Raw genomic sequence first — 16,677 nt, forward strand, 5'->3', positions numbered from 1 at the left:
AATCTATACCAGACCCTCAATTAAGATTTAAATTGTGTTTTTTTTTTTTTTTTAATGTCACTTGTGCTTTACCACATTGTATAGATTTGCCACTTCACAGGCAGGTTGAGATGGGTTTTCAGAGATCACCTAAAGGTGAAAATAGAAGATAGCTGAACAGATTGTGGAAGGGAGATCCAGAGGATGGGATAGGCTTGGAGAAACCCTGGAGGTAAGCATGCAAAGTCCTGTGAGGAGCAGAGTGGATGGTTTTGGTGATATTTTGATTTGAGGTTGGTCATGTAGCTGAGGAAAGAGTTGTGGGTGGCTTTATGTGTTGTTATTACTTTTAATTTTATACAATGGGTTAGTGAAAGCCAGCAGAGGTATTGGAAAAGGAGCAGTGGCCACTGAGTGGTTGGCAAAGTGGGTAAATCAAGCAGCAGCATTCATTGTAGACTGAAAGGGAGACAGCTTGTGTAAAGGTCTATTAGAAAGGAATTGCAATAGTTGAGATAAGAGAAAACCAAGCACTGAATTCCTAACATTGTGGTGTTGTTTGTTAAGAAGGGGTGGATTCTGGAAATGTTAATGCAATTAAGGTGGCAAGATGTGGACAGCTATTAAAAAATAGCTGCTCTCACCAAACTCTTATTGCATTGGTACATGTCCCACAAGGCAGTGGCCCATTTCTCATGTTTTTGTTTGATTTTTGGTGATTCAATGCCAGGAAAATGTAATTTACTGTCCAGCAATGTAAATTGTATTTTTTGTTCTTTGTAAATGTCACTTTGCTGTAATACATCGTACTTCACAGGCAGGTTTACAGCATTCCCTTTGCATATTATTTAAAGCTACTGTGCATGTTTAATATTACCCTTTAAGCCTTGTTAATGGCTTCCCGTCCGGCCACTGTATATATTCAGCCAGGCAGGATAAGTATTGTTCTTGGAGGATGTGCCCGTATATCCTCCCACTGTTGGTGCTCATGCGTGGCACAGCATCACTGATTGGGATATAGGGTCACTGTAATTGGCCCTGTATCATGGGATGGCTGTGTCCAATCACTACCATCACAAAATGTAAACAAAAGCTGCATATTGGTGTATCAGCTCTCATTCTCTCAAACAGAGAGCCATGTGAGGGGAAGGAGTGCTTATTTGTGCCTGCCAGTCAAGATCTCTGAGTTACAAGTGCTTTATAATAACTTCAGTACTAACAACACCCACAGTGAGACATCTACAGAGCCTGATTGCAGCATCAACATCTGTAATTGTCCCCAGTGTACCATCAACATCTGTCCTAGTGTCCCATGTGCACCATCAACATTTGTCATAGTGTCCCCAGTGCACCATCAACATCTGTCAGTGTCCCATTGCACCATCAACATCTGAAATAATGTCCCCAGTGCACCATCAACATCTGGAATATTGTCCCCAGTGCACCATCAATATCTGGAATAGTGTCCCCCGTACACCATCGACAACTGCCAGTGTCCCCAGTGCACTATCAACATCTGTCAGTGTCCCTAGTGCCACATAAAAATCTGTTATGGTGTCCCTAATGCAATATCAATATCTGTCATAGTGTCCCCAATGAATCAATCAACATCTGTCAGTGTCCCCAGTGCACCATCGATATCTGTCAATATCCCCAGTGCTCCATCAACATCTGTCATAGTGTCCCCAGTGCACCATCAATATCTGTCAGTGCCCCTTCCACACCTGTCGGTGTCTCAGTGCACCAGCAACATCTGTCATAGTGTCACTAGTGCACAATCAATATCTGTCATGGTGTCCCCAGTGCACCATCAACATCTGTCAGTGTCACTAGTGATTAGCCCTGTACCATGTGATGGCTGTGTCCTATCACAGCAATCACAAAATGTAAACAAAAGCCACATGTTGGTGTATTGACTGACAACATCTGTCCTAGTGTCCACTAGATGGTGTTTACAATCAGAGGAGGTAATTATAATACACAGAATACAGCAAGTTTCTTTTGAGCTGTGCTGTGGTATGTCACATTCGCTTAGCAAACTTTTCAGACCGCTAAGTTTTATATACTAAATTCTGTACATTGTCACTGCACTTTACACTACTTTATTATTTAGGGTTGAACTCTAGGTAAACAGCTAAATACACAGATGACATATGCATATGGAAGCTGTTTAAGCTGCCAAAGGATTTGTATTTCGGTTCATTCGCTTGTAAGATTTAGACAACTCTTCCGCACAGCACAACACTGTCTGGCAAAGCAAGACGTCTCATTTTTTATTTTCTATTGTTAGGTAACTCCCTCCTTCAGCCTGCAGATGTATAGTGAAAAAAGAGCTCATCTCTCGGTCACTCTGCTCTTTCCTCCTAACAACATGTGCCTGGTTAGTACAGGAACTCTGCAGAAAATTAAATGGCTCCTTGTGCTGCTTTTTCCTCCCCAGTCGGAACTGGCTGTACAGGGTCTGCAGGACTAAGTTGTTTTGAAGGTTTATTTTTATTTATTTTTGTTATGCTACTAAGAACAGTGAAGACATTACCAGCAAAAGATATTAATGTTGAAAAAGATCATAAATCCTGTGTTCATTCTAGACCATGTATACAGTACATTTAGTCCACTTGGAAATACAGAAAACATTTTTTATAGGGGAGTATCATACTTACCGCCAGGTCTCTCATGGCTGCCATCTGTGTGCAACAGCATAGCAATTGGCATGCCAACATTCTTTGATCTTCCCGCAACTACAACATTTTTACCAAATGTTTCTATCCCTATTTAAAAAGAAAAAGACACAATCTAAATGTTTCTGATTTTAGCAGTTTTGCAAAAGTGTAAGAAACAAAGCACAAAGCAAGAAAAAAAAAAATATTTTTTACTCCTTAACTTTGCTCCCCTACATACACACCAAAGTAGAACTATGGGCAAAACTTTTTTTTTTTTTCATTTTGGATAAAGTAAGGGAGGGTTAAAACTATAGTTTGACTGATTATCGCCAGAGCCAATATATCGAGGGCCGATATGCACTGTCCCCGATATATAGGAATCGGCCACCAAGGTGACCAATACTGCCGATATTTTGGAAAGTGCTTGTACCGGAGAGATGCCTGCAGCTAGAGTGTGCCCGACTGTGCCGGATACAATCCTGTCTCAGAAGAATATTCCTTGGACTTCATGGCTTGGTTTGTGCTCTGTTATGCACAGTTAACTGTGGGACCTTATATAGACAGGTGTGTGCCTTTCCAAATCACGTCCAATCAAATGAATTTACCACAGGTGAACTTCAATCAAGTTTTAGAAACATCTCAAGAATGATCACTGGAAACAGAATGCACCTGAGCTCAATTTTGAGTGTCATGGCAAAGGCTGTGAATACTTACAGTGGTGATCGAAAGTTTGGGCACCCCAGGTAAATATTTGTATTAATGTGCATAAAGAAGCCAAGGAAAGATGGAAAAATCTCCAAAAGGCATCAAATTACAGATTAGACATTCTTATAATATGTCAACAAAAGTTAGATTTTATTTCCATCACTGACACTTTCAAAATTACAGAAAACAAAAAATGGTGTCTGCAAAAGTTTGGGCACCCTGCAGAATTTATAGCATGCACTGCCCCCTTTGCAAGGCTGAGATCTGCCAGTGTCATGGATTGTTCTCAAACGTCATCTGGGAAGACCAGGTGATGTCAATCTCAAAGGTTTTAAATGCCCAGACTCATCTGACCCTGCCCCAACAATCAGCACCATGGGATCTTCTAAGCAGTTGTCTAGAAAACTGAAACTGAAAATAGTTGACGCTCACAAAGCTGGAGAAGGCTATAAGAAGATAGCAAAGCATTTTCAGATGTCAATATCCTCTGTTCGGAATGTAATTAAGTAGTGTTGAGCGAACACGGACTGTATTATTCGTGTTCGTACCGAATAATTGGATTTTTTGTACCCGAACACGGACACGGACACTTTACTGTATGTTCGGGTAAAAATCCGTGTTCGGTCGTTTTATTTCCGGGTTTTGCATGCTTTGGCGCTCTTTTCATGGCGGGCTTTCAACAGCCAATCAACAATCGTTTAACTGGTGTGCCTTAAGCCATCCCAGCCATGCCTGCAAATGTCTCAGTAGCTGTGATTGGCCGTCTGAAGCATGTGACCAAGTCTTTATAAGTTCGAGGCAGCCGCAGCGGCGTCATTATGCTGCTTAGATTCAGGGACAGAGCACACATCAACGTGCTGGCTGCTGATTAGGGAAAGATAGGCAGGAAAAAACCATTTGTGTCCGGATAGAATTGAGGGACAGGTCGGAGTGTTTAGGCAGGGCGAGTTGTAGGCATTTTAGGGATAGAGTCTGCTGAATTATAGGGTCAGTGTCTTCTACAAACTACAATCGATATTGCTGTGTGGGGGGTGGGGTCTGCACTCAATCCTGATCTACGATCTCTTCTCAATCCTGTTAGGGACAGAGTCTGCTGAATTTTAGGGAAACTGTGTTCTACAAACTACAATCGATATTGCTGTGTGGTGTGGGATTGGAGATAGGCAGGTGTCAGTGATCCACATCCATTTTTCTGTGTGTGAGCTGCAGTGAACACAATCTTTTTGGGCTGCAGTGAACACAATCTTTTTGGGCTGCAGTGAACACAATCTTTTTGGGCTGCAGTGAACACAATCTTTTTGGGCTGCAGTGAACACAATCTTTTTGGGCTGCAGTGAACACAATCTTTTTGGGGTGCAGTGAACAAAATCTTTTTGGGGTGCAGTGAACACAATCCTTTTTGGTGTGCAGTGAACACAATCTTTGTGGGGTGCAGTGAACAAAATCCTTTGTGGGGTGCAGTGAACACAATCTTTTTGGGGTGCAGTGAACAACATCCTTTTTGGGGTGCAGTGAACACAATCTTTTTGGGGTGCAGTGAACAAAATCCTTTGTGGGGTGCAGTGAACACAATCTTTTTGGGGTGCAGTGAACACAATCTTTTTGGGGTGGAGTGAACAACATCCTTTTTGGGGTGCAGTGAACAAAATCCTTTTTGGGGTGCAGTGAACAAAATCATTTTTGGGGTGCAGTGAACAAAATCATTTTTGGGGTGCAGTGAACACAATCTTTGTGGGGTGCAGTGAACACAATCTTTTTGGGGTGGAGTGAACAACATCCTTTTTGGGGTGCAGTGAACAACATCCTTTTTGGGGTGCAGTGAACACAATCTTTTTGGGGTGCAGTGAACACAATCTTTGTGGGGTACAGTGAACAGAATCTTTGTGGGGTGCAGTGAACACAATCTTTGGGGGGTACAGTGAACACAATCTTTGTGAGGTGCAGTGAACACAATCTTTGTGGGGTGCAGTGAACACAATCATTGTGGGGTGCAGTGAACTCAATCTTTGTGGGGTACAGTGAACACAATCTCATACTTCTGAAGGTTTGAGGGTGCTGCCTGTTCCATACTCCCCCTACTCCTCATCTAGCCTTTTAGGGGTACAAACAATAGTAATTGGGGCCTAGTGTGGTTGTGTACGTGTGATATACATACACTTTTTTGGGATCATATTTTCTATTCCGCTATTTAATCAAAAACCTTTGGGGATCAGTTAAATTGGGGGATAGTCTGTGTTGGTACGTGTGAGAGAGATCCACCTTTCCAAGTTGTTGGGGTTCATCTCATACTTCTGAAGGTTTGAGGGTGCTGCCTGTTCCATACTCCCCCTACTCCTAGCCTTTTAGGGGTACAAACAATAGTAATTGGGGCCTAGTGTGGTTGTGTACGTGTGATATACATACACTTTTTTGGGATCATATTTTCTATTCCGCTATTTAATCAAAAACCTTTGGGGATCAGTTAAATTGGGGGATAGTCTGTGTTGGTACGTGTGAGAGAGATCCACCTTTCCAAGTTGTTGGGGTTCATCTCATACTTCTGAAGGTTTGAGGGTGCTGCCTGTTCCATACTCCCCCTACTCCTAGCCTTTTAGGGGTACAAACAATAGTAATTGGGGCCTAGTGTGGTTGTGTACGTGTGATATACATACACTTTTTTGGGATCATATTTTCTATTCCGCTATTTAATCAAAAACCTTTGGGGATCAGTTAAATTGGGGGATAGTCTGTGTTGGTACGTGTGAGAGAGATCCACCTTTCCAAGTTGTTGGGGTTCATCTCATACTTCTGAAGGTTTGAGGGTGCTGCCTGTTCCATACTCCCCCTACTCCTAGCCTTTTAGGGGTACAAACAATAGTAATTGGGGCCTAGTGTGGTTGTGTACGTGTGATATACATACACTTTTTTGGGATCATATTTTCTATTCCGCTATTTAATCAAAAACCTTTGGGGATCAGTTAAATTGGGGGATAGTCTGTGTTGGTACGTGTGAGAGAGATCCACCTTTCCAAGTTGTTGGGGTTCATCTCATACTTCTGAAGGTTTGAGGGTGCTGCCTGTTCCATACTCCCCCTACTCCTAGCCTTTTAGGGGTACAAACAATAGTAATTGGGGCCTAGTGTGGTTGTGTACGTGTGATATACATACACTTTTTTGGGATCATATTTTCTATTCCGCTATTTAATCAAAAACCTTTGGGGATCAGTTAAATTGGGGGATAGTCTGTGTTGGTACGTGTGAGAGAGATCCACCTTTCCAAGTTGTTGGGGTTCATCTCATACTTCTGAAGGTTTGAGGGTGCTGCCTGTTCCATACTCCCCCTACTCCTAGCCTTTTAGGGGTACAAACAATAGTAATTGGGGCCTAGTGTGGTTGTGTACGTGTGATATACATACACTTTTTTGGGATCATATTTTCTATTCCGCTATTTAATCAAAAACCTTTGGGGATCAGTTAAATTGGGGGATAGTCTGTGTTGGTACGTGTGAGAGAGATCCACCTTTCCAAGTTGTTGGGGTTCATCTCATACTTCTGAAGGTTTGAGGGTGCTGCCTGTTCCATACTCCCCCTACTCCTAGCCTTTTAGGGGTACAAACAATAGTAATTGGGGCCTAGTGTGGTTGTGTACGTGCGAGATACATACACTTTTTTTGATCATATTTCCTATTCCGCTATTCAATAAAAACCTTTGAGGATCAATTGAATTGCGGGATAGTCTGTGTCGGTACGTGTGAGAGAGATCCACCTTTCCAAGTTGTTGGGGTTCATCTCATACTTCTGAAGGTTTGAGGGTGCTGCCTGTTCCATACTCCCCCTACTCCTAGCCTTTTAGGGGTACAAACAATAGTAATTGGGGCCTAGTGTGGTTGTGTACGTGTGATATACATACACTTTTTTGGGATCATATTTTCTATTCCGCTATTTAATCAAAAACCTTTGGGGATCAGTTAAATTGGGGGATAGTCTGTGTTGGTACGTGTGAGAGAGATCCACCTTTCCAAGTTGTTGGGGTTCATCTCATACTTCTGAAGGTTTGAGGGTGCTGCCTGTTCCATACTCCCCCTACTCCTAGCCTTTTAGGGGTACAAACAATAGTAATTGGGGCCTAGTGTGGTTGTGTACGTGTGATATACATACACTTTTTTGGGATCATATTTTCTATTCCGCTATTTAATCAAAAACCTTTGGGGATCAGTTAAATTGGGGGATAGTCTGTGTTGGTACGTGTGAGAGAGATCCACCTTTCCAAGTTGTTGGGGTTCATCTCATACTTCTGAAGGTTTGAGGGTGCTGCCTGTTCCATACTCCCCCTACTCCTAGCCTTTTAGGGGTACAAACAATAGTAATTGGGGCCTAGTGTGGTTGTGTACGTGTGATATACATACACTTTTTTGGGATCATATTTTCTATTCCGCTATTTAATCAAAAACCTTTGGGGATCAGTTAAATTGGGGGATAGTCTGTGTTGGTACGTGTGAGAGAGATCCACCTTTCCAAGTTGTTGGGGTTCATCTCATACTTCTGAAGGTTTGAGGGTGCTGCCTGTTCCATACTCCCCCTACTCCTAGCCTTTTAGGGGTACAAACAATAGTAATTGGGGCCTAGTGTGGTTGTGTACGTGTGATATACATACACTTTTTTGGGATCATATTTTCTATTCCGCTATTTAATCAAAAACCTTTGGGGATCAGTTAAATTGGGGGATAGTCTGTGTTGGTACGTGTGAGAGAGATCCACCTTTCCAAGTTGTTGGGGTTCATCTCATACTTCTGAAGGTTTGAGGGTGCTGCCTGTTCCATACTCCCCCTACTCCTAGCCTTTTAGGGGTACAAACAATAGTAATTGGGGCCTAGTGTGGTTGTGTACGTGTGATATACATACACTTTTTTGGGATCATATTTTCTATTCCGCTATTTAATCAAAAACCTTTGGGGATCAGTTAAATTGGGGGATAGTCTGTGTTGGTACGTGTGAGAGAGATCCACCTTTCCAAGTTGTTGGGATTCATCTCATACTTCTGAAGGTTTGAGGGTGCTGCCTGTTCCATACTCCCCCTACTCCTAGCCTTTTAGGGGTACAAACAATAGTAATTGGGGCCTAGTGTGGTTGTGTACGTGCGAGATACATACACTTTTTTTGATCATATTTCCTATTCCGCTATTCAATAAAAACCTTTGAGGATCAATTGAATTGCGGGATAGTCTGTGTCGGTACGTGTGAGAGAGATCCACCTTTCCAAGTTGTTGGGGTTCATCTCATACTTCTGAAGGTTTGAGGGTGCTGCCTGTTCCATACTCCCCCTACTCCTCATCTAGCCTTTTAGGGGTACAAACAATAGTAATTGGGGCCTAGTGTGGTTGTGTACGTGTGATATACATACACTTTTTTTGGATCATATTTTCTATTCCGCTATTTAATCAAAAACCTTTGGGGATCAGTTAAATTGGGGGATAGTCTGTGTTGGTACGTGTGAGAGAGATCCACCTTTCCAAGTTGTTGGGGTTCATCTCATACTTCTGAAGGTTTGAGGGTGCTGCCTGTTCCATACCCCCCCTACTCCTCATCTAGCCTTTTAGGGGTACAAACAATAGTAATTGGGGCCTAGTGTGGTTGTGTACGTGCGAGATACATACACTTTTTTTGATCATATTTCCTATTCCGCTATTCAATAAAAACCTTTGAGGATCAATTGAATTGCGGGATAGTCTGTGTCGGTACGTGTGAGAGAGATCCACCTTTCCAAGTTGTTGGGGTTCATCTCATACTTCTGAAGGTTTGAGGGTGCTGCCTGTTCCATACTCCCCCTACTCCTCATCTAGCCTTTTAGGGGTACAAACAATAGTAATTGGGGCCTAGTGTGGTTGTGTACGTGCGAGATACATACACTTTTTTTGATCATATTTCCTATTCCGCTATTCAATAAAAACCTTTGAGGATCAATTGAATTGCGGGATAGTCTGTGTCGGTACGTGTGAGAGAGATCCACCTTTCCAAGTTGTTGGGGTTCATCTCATACTTCTGAAGGTTTGAGGGTGCTGCCTGTTCCATACTCCCCCTACTCCTCATCTAGCCTTTTAGGGGTACAAACAATAGTAATTGGGGCCTAGTGTGGTTGTGTACGTGTGATATACATACACTTTTTTTGGATCATATTTTCTATTCCGCTATTTAATCAAAAACCTTTGGGGATCAGTTAAATTGGGGGATAGTCTGTGTTGGTACGTGTGAGAGAGATCCACCTTTCCAAGTTGTTGGGGTTCATCTCATACTTCTGAAGGTTTGAGGGTGCTGCCTGTTCCATACCCCCCCTACTCCTCATCTAGCCTTTTAGGGGTACAAACAATAGTAATTGGGGCCTAGTGTGGTTGTGTACGTGCGAGATACATACACTTTTTTTGATCATATTTCCTATTCCGCTATTCAATAAAAACCTTTGAGGATCAATTGAATTGCGGGATAGTCTGTGTCGGTACGTGTGAGAGAGATCCACCTTTCCAAGTTGTTGGGGTTCATCTCATACTTCTGAAGGTTTGAGGGTGCTGCCTGTTCCATACCCCCCCTACTCCTCATCTAGCCTTTTAGGGGTACAAACAATAGTAATTGGGGCCTAGTGTGGTTGTGTACGTGCGAGATACATACACTTTTTTTGATCATATTTCCTATTCCGCTATTCAATAAAAACCTTTGAGGATCAATTGAATTGCGGGATAGTCTGTGTCGGTACGTGTGAGAGAGATCCACCTTTCCAAGTTGTTGGGGTTCATCTCATACTTCTGAAGGTTTGAGGGTGCTGCCTGTTCCATACTCCCCCTACTCCTCATCTAGCCTTTTAGGGGTACAAACAATAGTAATTGGGGCCTAGTGTGGTTGTGTACGTGTGATATACATACACTTTTTTTGGATCATATTTTCTATTCCGCTATTCAATAAAAACCTTTCTAGGGCAAGATCTTAAATTACAGAAATATGAGGAGACCGTCAAATAAGGGCCGTGGCCTGGGTCGTGGTGCTGCTGGTAGAGCTCCTGTTGCAAGGAGAGGACATGGTCGATCTGTGCCAGCTACACGCACAAGTGAAACACCTTCCTCAAGTGTGAGTAGGCGACAGAACCTGCATCAGTATTTGGTAGGGCATCAAACGCCCCTAGAAGTGATGAGGCCAGAACAAGTTGAGGCGATAGTAGATTGGTTTGCTGCTGACAGTGCCTCCAGTTCCTTCACATTGTCTCCCACCCAGTCTACTGCAGAAAGGTCAGAGTTGGCACCTGCAGCCAATGTCCAACCGTCTTTCACCTCACCCCCTTGCAAATCAGGCCAGCAGTCTGAGCCCCAAGCCATACAGCAGTCTCTTATTCTTTTTGAGGACTCTGTCAGCAGGGTTTCCCAGGGCCATCCACCTAGCCCTGCCCCAGAAGTGGAAGAGATTGAGTGCAGCGATGCCCAACCACTTATTTCTCAAGATGAGTACATGCAAGGATCATCGCAGCACGTCTCCGATGATGACGAAACGCAGGTGCCAACTGCTGCGGCGTTCAGCATTGTGGAGACCGACAAGGAGGGCAGGGGTGAAGACTGGGTGGAAGATGATGTGGAGGACGATGAGGTCCTCGACCCCACATGGAATGAACGTCATGCAGGTGACCTGAGTAGTTTGGAGGAAGAGGCGGTGGTCGCACAGAGCCACCAGCACAGCAGAAGAGGGAGCAGGGTGCAGAAGCGGAGCGGCCGTGCCCTAGACACTACGCCCGCTACTGCCCAACGCAGCAAGGGAACGAGCGCACCAAAGTCAGCTCAAAGGAGTTCTCTAGCGTGGAAGTTCTTTAGAAAATGTGCTGATGACAGGACACGAGTGGTTTGCACCCTGTGCAATCAGAGCTTGAAGCGAGGCATGAACCTTCTCAACCTGAGCACAACCTGCATGATCAGGCATCTAAGTGCAAAGCACGAGCTGCAGTGGAGTACACACCTTCAAAACCAAGAAACGTCTCTGGCTCATCCTGCTTCCTCTTCTGCTGCAGTCTCGGCCGCTCCAGCCACATCTGTAGTGATACCGGCACCTGCCACCCCGCAAACAGACCATCTGTCAGCAACACCACCACCTGGGTCACCAACAACCATCTCCACAATGTCCCGTGGAAGCGTTCAGCTTTCCATCTCCCAAACACTTGAGAGGAAGAGGAAGTACCCCCCTACCCACCCGCGATCCCTGGCCCTGAATGCCAGCATTTCAAAATTATTGGCCTTTGAAATGCTGTCATTCCGTCTGGTGGAGACGCACAGTTTTAAAAACCTTATGTCGGTGGCTGTCCCACAGTACGTCGTGCCCAGCCGCCACTACTTTTCCAGGCAAGCCATCCCTTCCCTGCACAACCAAGTGGGGGAAAATATCAGGTGTGCACTGCGCAACGCCATCTGTGCCAAGGTCCACCTAACTACGGATACGTGGACCAGTAAGCACGGTCAGGGGCGTTATATCTCCCTAACGGCACACTGGGTAAATGCAGTGGCGGATGGGCCTGAGGCGGATAGCAATTTGGCGCATGTCCTTCCACCACCGAGGATTGCAGGGCGCTTCAGTTTGCCTCCTGTTCGTAACTCCTCCTACTCCGCTTCCTCATCCTCTACCGCCTCCTCATCCGGACAGCGTAACACCTTCACCACCAACTTCAGCACGGCCAGGGGTAAACGACAGCAGGCAGTTTTACAACTTGCCTGTTTGGGGGACAAACCACACACCGCGCAGGAGTTGTGGAGGAGCATGGAACAGCAGACAAATGAGTGGTTGCTGCCAGCGAGCCTCAAGCCCGGCCTGGTGGTGTGTGATAACGGGCGAAATCTCATAGCAGCTCTGGGCCTAGCCGGTTTGACGCACATCCCTTGCCTGGCGCATGTGCTGAATTTGGTGGTGCAGAGGTTCCTTAAAAACTACCCCGATATGTCAGAGCTGCTGCAGAAAGTGCGGGCCGTTTGTGCGCACTTTCGGCGTTCTCACCCTGCTGCTGCTCGCCTGGCAGCGCTGCAGCGTAACTTCGGCCTTCCCGCTCACCGCCTCATATGTGACGTGCCCACAAGGTGGAACTCCACCTTGCACATGCTGGAAAGACTGTGCGAGCAGCAGCAGGCCATAGTGGAGTTTCAGCTGCAGCACGCACGCGTGAGTCGCTCTGCGGAACAGCACCACTTCACCACCAATAACTGGGCCTCCATGCGAGACCTGTGTGCCTTGTTGCGCTGTTTTGAGTACTCCACCAACATGGCCAGTGGCAATGACGCCGTTCTCAGCTTAACTATCCCACTTCTATGCCTCCTTGAAAAAACAATTCGGGCGATGATGGAAGAGGATGTGGCACAGGATGAGGAGGAGGAGGAGGATGAAGAGGTAACATTTCCAAGGCTTTCAGGGCAGTCATTCGCAAGGGGCTCCGAGGGTGGGTTCCTGCACACGCAAACGCCAGGGACGCAATTGTCCAGCAGGGGCACAGTTCTGGAGGATGAGGAGGATGAGGAGGAGGAGGAGCTGGAGGAGGAGATGGAACCATGTTCACAGCAGGGTGGCACCCAGGCCAGCTCATGGCCATCACTGGTGCGTGGCTGGGGGGATACAGAGGACACGGACGATACACCTCCCACAGAGGACAGCCTTTCGTCGCCTCTGGGCAGCCTGGCACACATGAGCGATTACATGCTGCAGTGTCTCCACAACGACCGCCGAGTTGCCCACATTCTAACTTGTGCTGATTACTGGGTGGCCACGCTGCTGGATCCCCGTTACAAGGACAACGTACCGTCCTTAATTCACTCACTGGAGCGCGATCGCAAGATGCGCGAGTACAAGCGCACGCTGGTAGACGCCATGCTGCTGGCATTCCCATCTGACAGCGGGGCCACAGTGGAAGCACAAGGCAGAGGAGGAGGAGGAGGAGGTCGCCAACGCAACCAGGGCACTGCCAGCACCTCAGAAGGCAGGGTTAGCATGGCCGAAATGTGGAAAAGCTTTGTCAGCACGCCACAACAAACAGCAGCACCAGCAGCTCAGATGGAACGTCTTAGCAGGAGGCAGCATTTTACCAACATGGTGGAGCAGTATGTGTGCACACGCCTACATGTAGTGAATGACGGGTCTGCCCCCTTCAACTTCTGGGTCTCCAAATTGGGCACATGGCCTGAGCTTGCCCTTTACGCCTTGGAGGTGCTGGCGTGCCCTGCAGCCAGTGTATTATCTGAACGGGTATTTAGCACGGCTGGGGGCGTTATAACAGACAAGCGCAGCCGCCTGTCCAGAGACAATGTGGACAAGCTCACGTTCATTAAAATGAACCAGGCATGGATCCCACGGGACTTTTCCGTACCTTATGCAGAATAGCAATGGATACCGACCTTACCCACCCATTGTTCCATTTTTGCTCTTTCTCACTCTTTTGGGGTGTACCCTCATTTAAAATTTTTGAAAAGAAGCAGTGTTGGCTACCTCGTCCTCCTCCTCAGGGCCAGATTAATGTAGGGGCTATTGGAGCTGCAGCTCCAGGCCCCTACCTTTTATATAGGCCCCGGGTTGGCCATATTCACTGTTACCGCTCTTCTGTCACTTGTAAACACAGAAGTCTGGCTTCTATGCTCGCTTCCCCAGGCAGCACCCTCAGAACCTCCCCACACAGCGTGAAGGCCGGACAAGGAGGGACAGTTGGCGATGCATGGATGTGTTTATGGGCTTCAGAGACAGCATCCCATGTTGAATTAGGCATGCATGGCTGCACCCTTCCTCCTCTGGGTGCATGGCAAGGCACGGCCCTTAAGGCCCTTCAAAATCCTCAGCACCAAGCCCATGATGCTGTTAATCCGGCCCTGGTCCTCCTCCACCGCCGCTTCCACCTACACCGCCCATAGGTGTGCGCAGCCTATTGCATTAAGGTGTGCACCCCAAAGTTGAAATACACATGCATGTGTTTGCCAGCAGGGAGAGTAATGTATCGGGGCCATGTACCTGTAGGCAAGGAGAAATAGAGCAGAGCAGGTCCCAGGGAGATCTTTCCCATCTCCTCACTGGCAATGCTATGTGCCCTAGGTGATTAGGGTGTGCCCAGGCACACCCAGCACACCCTGTGCGCACGCCTATGTCACCGCTACATCCACCACCACCTCAACCTCCCTCCTACTCCATATGGGCCTCGTCCTTCAGAGATGAAGAAGAACATTGTTTTATTTTTCTGTTTTTTTTTTGTTGTTTTAAGTTATTTCCCTATCCACATTTGTTTGCAGAGCACTTGCCATGCTCTTAATTACGTTTTGCTGCCATTTGCAGCACTCTAGCCCTTTCCTTTGGTGTTTTAGAGCCATTTTAGTGCCTTAAAGTTCGGGTCCCCATTGACTTCAATGGGGTTCGGTGTCCGGGAAAAGTTCGGTAAAAGTCCGGGACACGGACCCAGACTTTTTTTTAAAGTTCGGCCGAACCCGTCGAACACGGACATCTAGGTGTTCGCTCAACCCTATAATTAAGAAATGGCAGTCATCAGGAACAGTGGAAGTTAAAGCAAGATCTGGAAGACCAAGAAAAATATCAGACCGAACAGCTCGCAGGATTGTGAGAAAAACTATTTAAAACCCATGTTTGACTGCACGATCCCTCCAGAAAGATCTGGCAGACACTGGAGTTGTGGTACACTATTCCACTATAAAGAGATAATTGTACAAATATGGTCTTCAGAAGTACAATAAACCTCTTCTACGTCCTCACCACAGAAATCAGCGTTTGAACTTTGCAAAAGAACATATAGACAAGCCTGATGAATTTTGGAAACAAGTTCTGTGGACCGATGAGGTTTAAAAAATTTAACTTTTTGGCTGGAATGAGCAAAGGTACGTTTGGAGAAGAAGGGGCACAGAATTTAATGAAAAGAACCTCTGTCCAACTGTTAAGCATGGGGGTGGATCAATCATGCTTTGGGGTTGTATTGCAGCCAGTAGCACAGGGAACATCTCACGAGTAGAAGGAAAAATGGATTCAATAAAATTTCAGCAAATTTTGGATTGTAACTTGATGCCATCTGTGAAAAAGCTGAAGTTAAAGAGAGGATGGCTTCTACAAATGGATAATGATCCTAAACACATCTTAAAATCCACGGGGATTACATCAAGAGGCGTAAACTGAAGGTTTTGCCATGGCCTTCACAATCTCCTGACCTCAACATAATTGAAAATCTATGGATAGACCTTAAAAGAGCAGTGCGTGACAGACAGCCCAGAAATCTCAAAGAACTGGAAAACTTTTGTAAGGAAGAATGGGCAAAGATACCTAAAACAAGAATTGAAAGACTCTTGGCTGGCTACAAAAAGCGTTTACAAGCTGTGATACTTGCCAAAGGGGGCAGTACAAGATATTAACTTTGCAGGGTGCCCAAACTTTTGCAGATGCCATTTTTTTGTTTTCTGTTATTTTGAAAGTGTAAATGATGGAAATAAAATCTACCTTTTTGACATATTATAAGAATGTCTAATCTGTAATTTGATGCCTTTTGGAGATTTTTCCATCTTTCCTTGGCTTCTTTATGTACATTAATACAATTTTTTACCTGGGGTGCCCAAACTTTCGATCACCACTGTATGTACATGTAATTTTTTTTTTTTTTTCTAATAAAATTGCAAATATTTTACACACATTTATTTCACGTTGTCATCATGGGGTATTAAACAAAAAAAGACCCAAAAGGTCCACCCTGCGCATATGTAAATAATTAAATATAAATTCTCTAACTACTGCAGCTGCTTCTCATCACCAAGTGAAAAAATTGAATACATAAATAAACACAGCACTGAATACAGTGTGAATCTCTAGTGATATGAACAAATTCTCTAATGAACCAGTGATAAGTAAGTGATTTGGATATAAATTAATAAATAAGTCATTTAAATATAAATTAATAAAGTGTCCAAAAAATAAAAATATTAAATATAAATGTCCAAATAAAATTCCAAAAATTCCAAAGAACAAATGTCCACTGTAGAATTCCTTTTGCAGATGCTGAATAATAGAAAAAAGTGCTCCCAAGTGCTTGAACAGATGAGTGAAACCCAGACAAGCCCTCTTCCCCACACGTGAGTCCACTTACCGGAATAAGTGGACCCCTTAAGGCCTTATGGCCTCTGGGTCTGAAAGGCTTTAAGCAAGTGGATAAGCTTGGGTGCCTTCAGGATGTCCTTCCCATGTGGATATGCAAACAAGCATAAAAGACCAATGGTGCAGTACGTTTCAATTAAATTAACTATTTAATACAGGTTCTAGTGGAAAGTAATCCTACCATCCTCCTAGATATGGATAGCGGCGTGTGTTCCAGTGCAAC

The 16,677-nt window shown here is 45.1% G+C and overlaps 1 protein-coding gene across 1 annotated transcript in view; it reads right to left on the bottom strand.

Moving 5' to 3' along the window:
• MTHFD2L (methylenetetrahydrofolate dehydrogenase (NADP+ dependent) 2 like) overlaps nt 1–16,677 on the bottom strand; it is a 129,392-nt gene that overhangs the window by 39,150 nt on the left and 73,565 nt on the right. Inside the window, exon 6 of the mRNA XM_082245949.1 lies at nt 2,640–2,747. Within this exon, the coding sequence (XP_082102075.1) occupies nt 2,640–2,747 (108 nt within the window). The remainder of the gene's footprint in view (nt 1–2,639; nt 2,748–16,677) is intronic.

The sequence above is a fragment of the Pelophylax lessonae genome, assembly GCF_965119305.1.
Source record: "Pelophylax lessonae genome assembly, chromosome: 1".
NCBI classification, from domain to species: domain Eukaryota; kingdom Metazoa; phylum Chordata; class Amphibia; order Anura; family Ranidae; genus Pelophylax; species Pelophylax lessonae.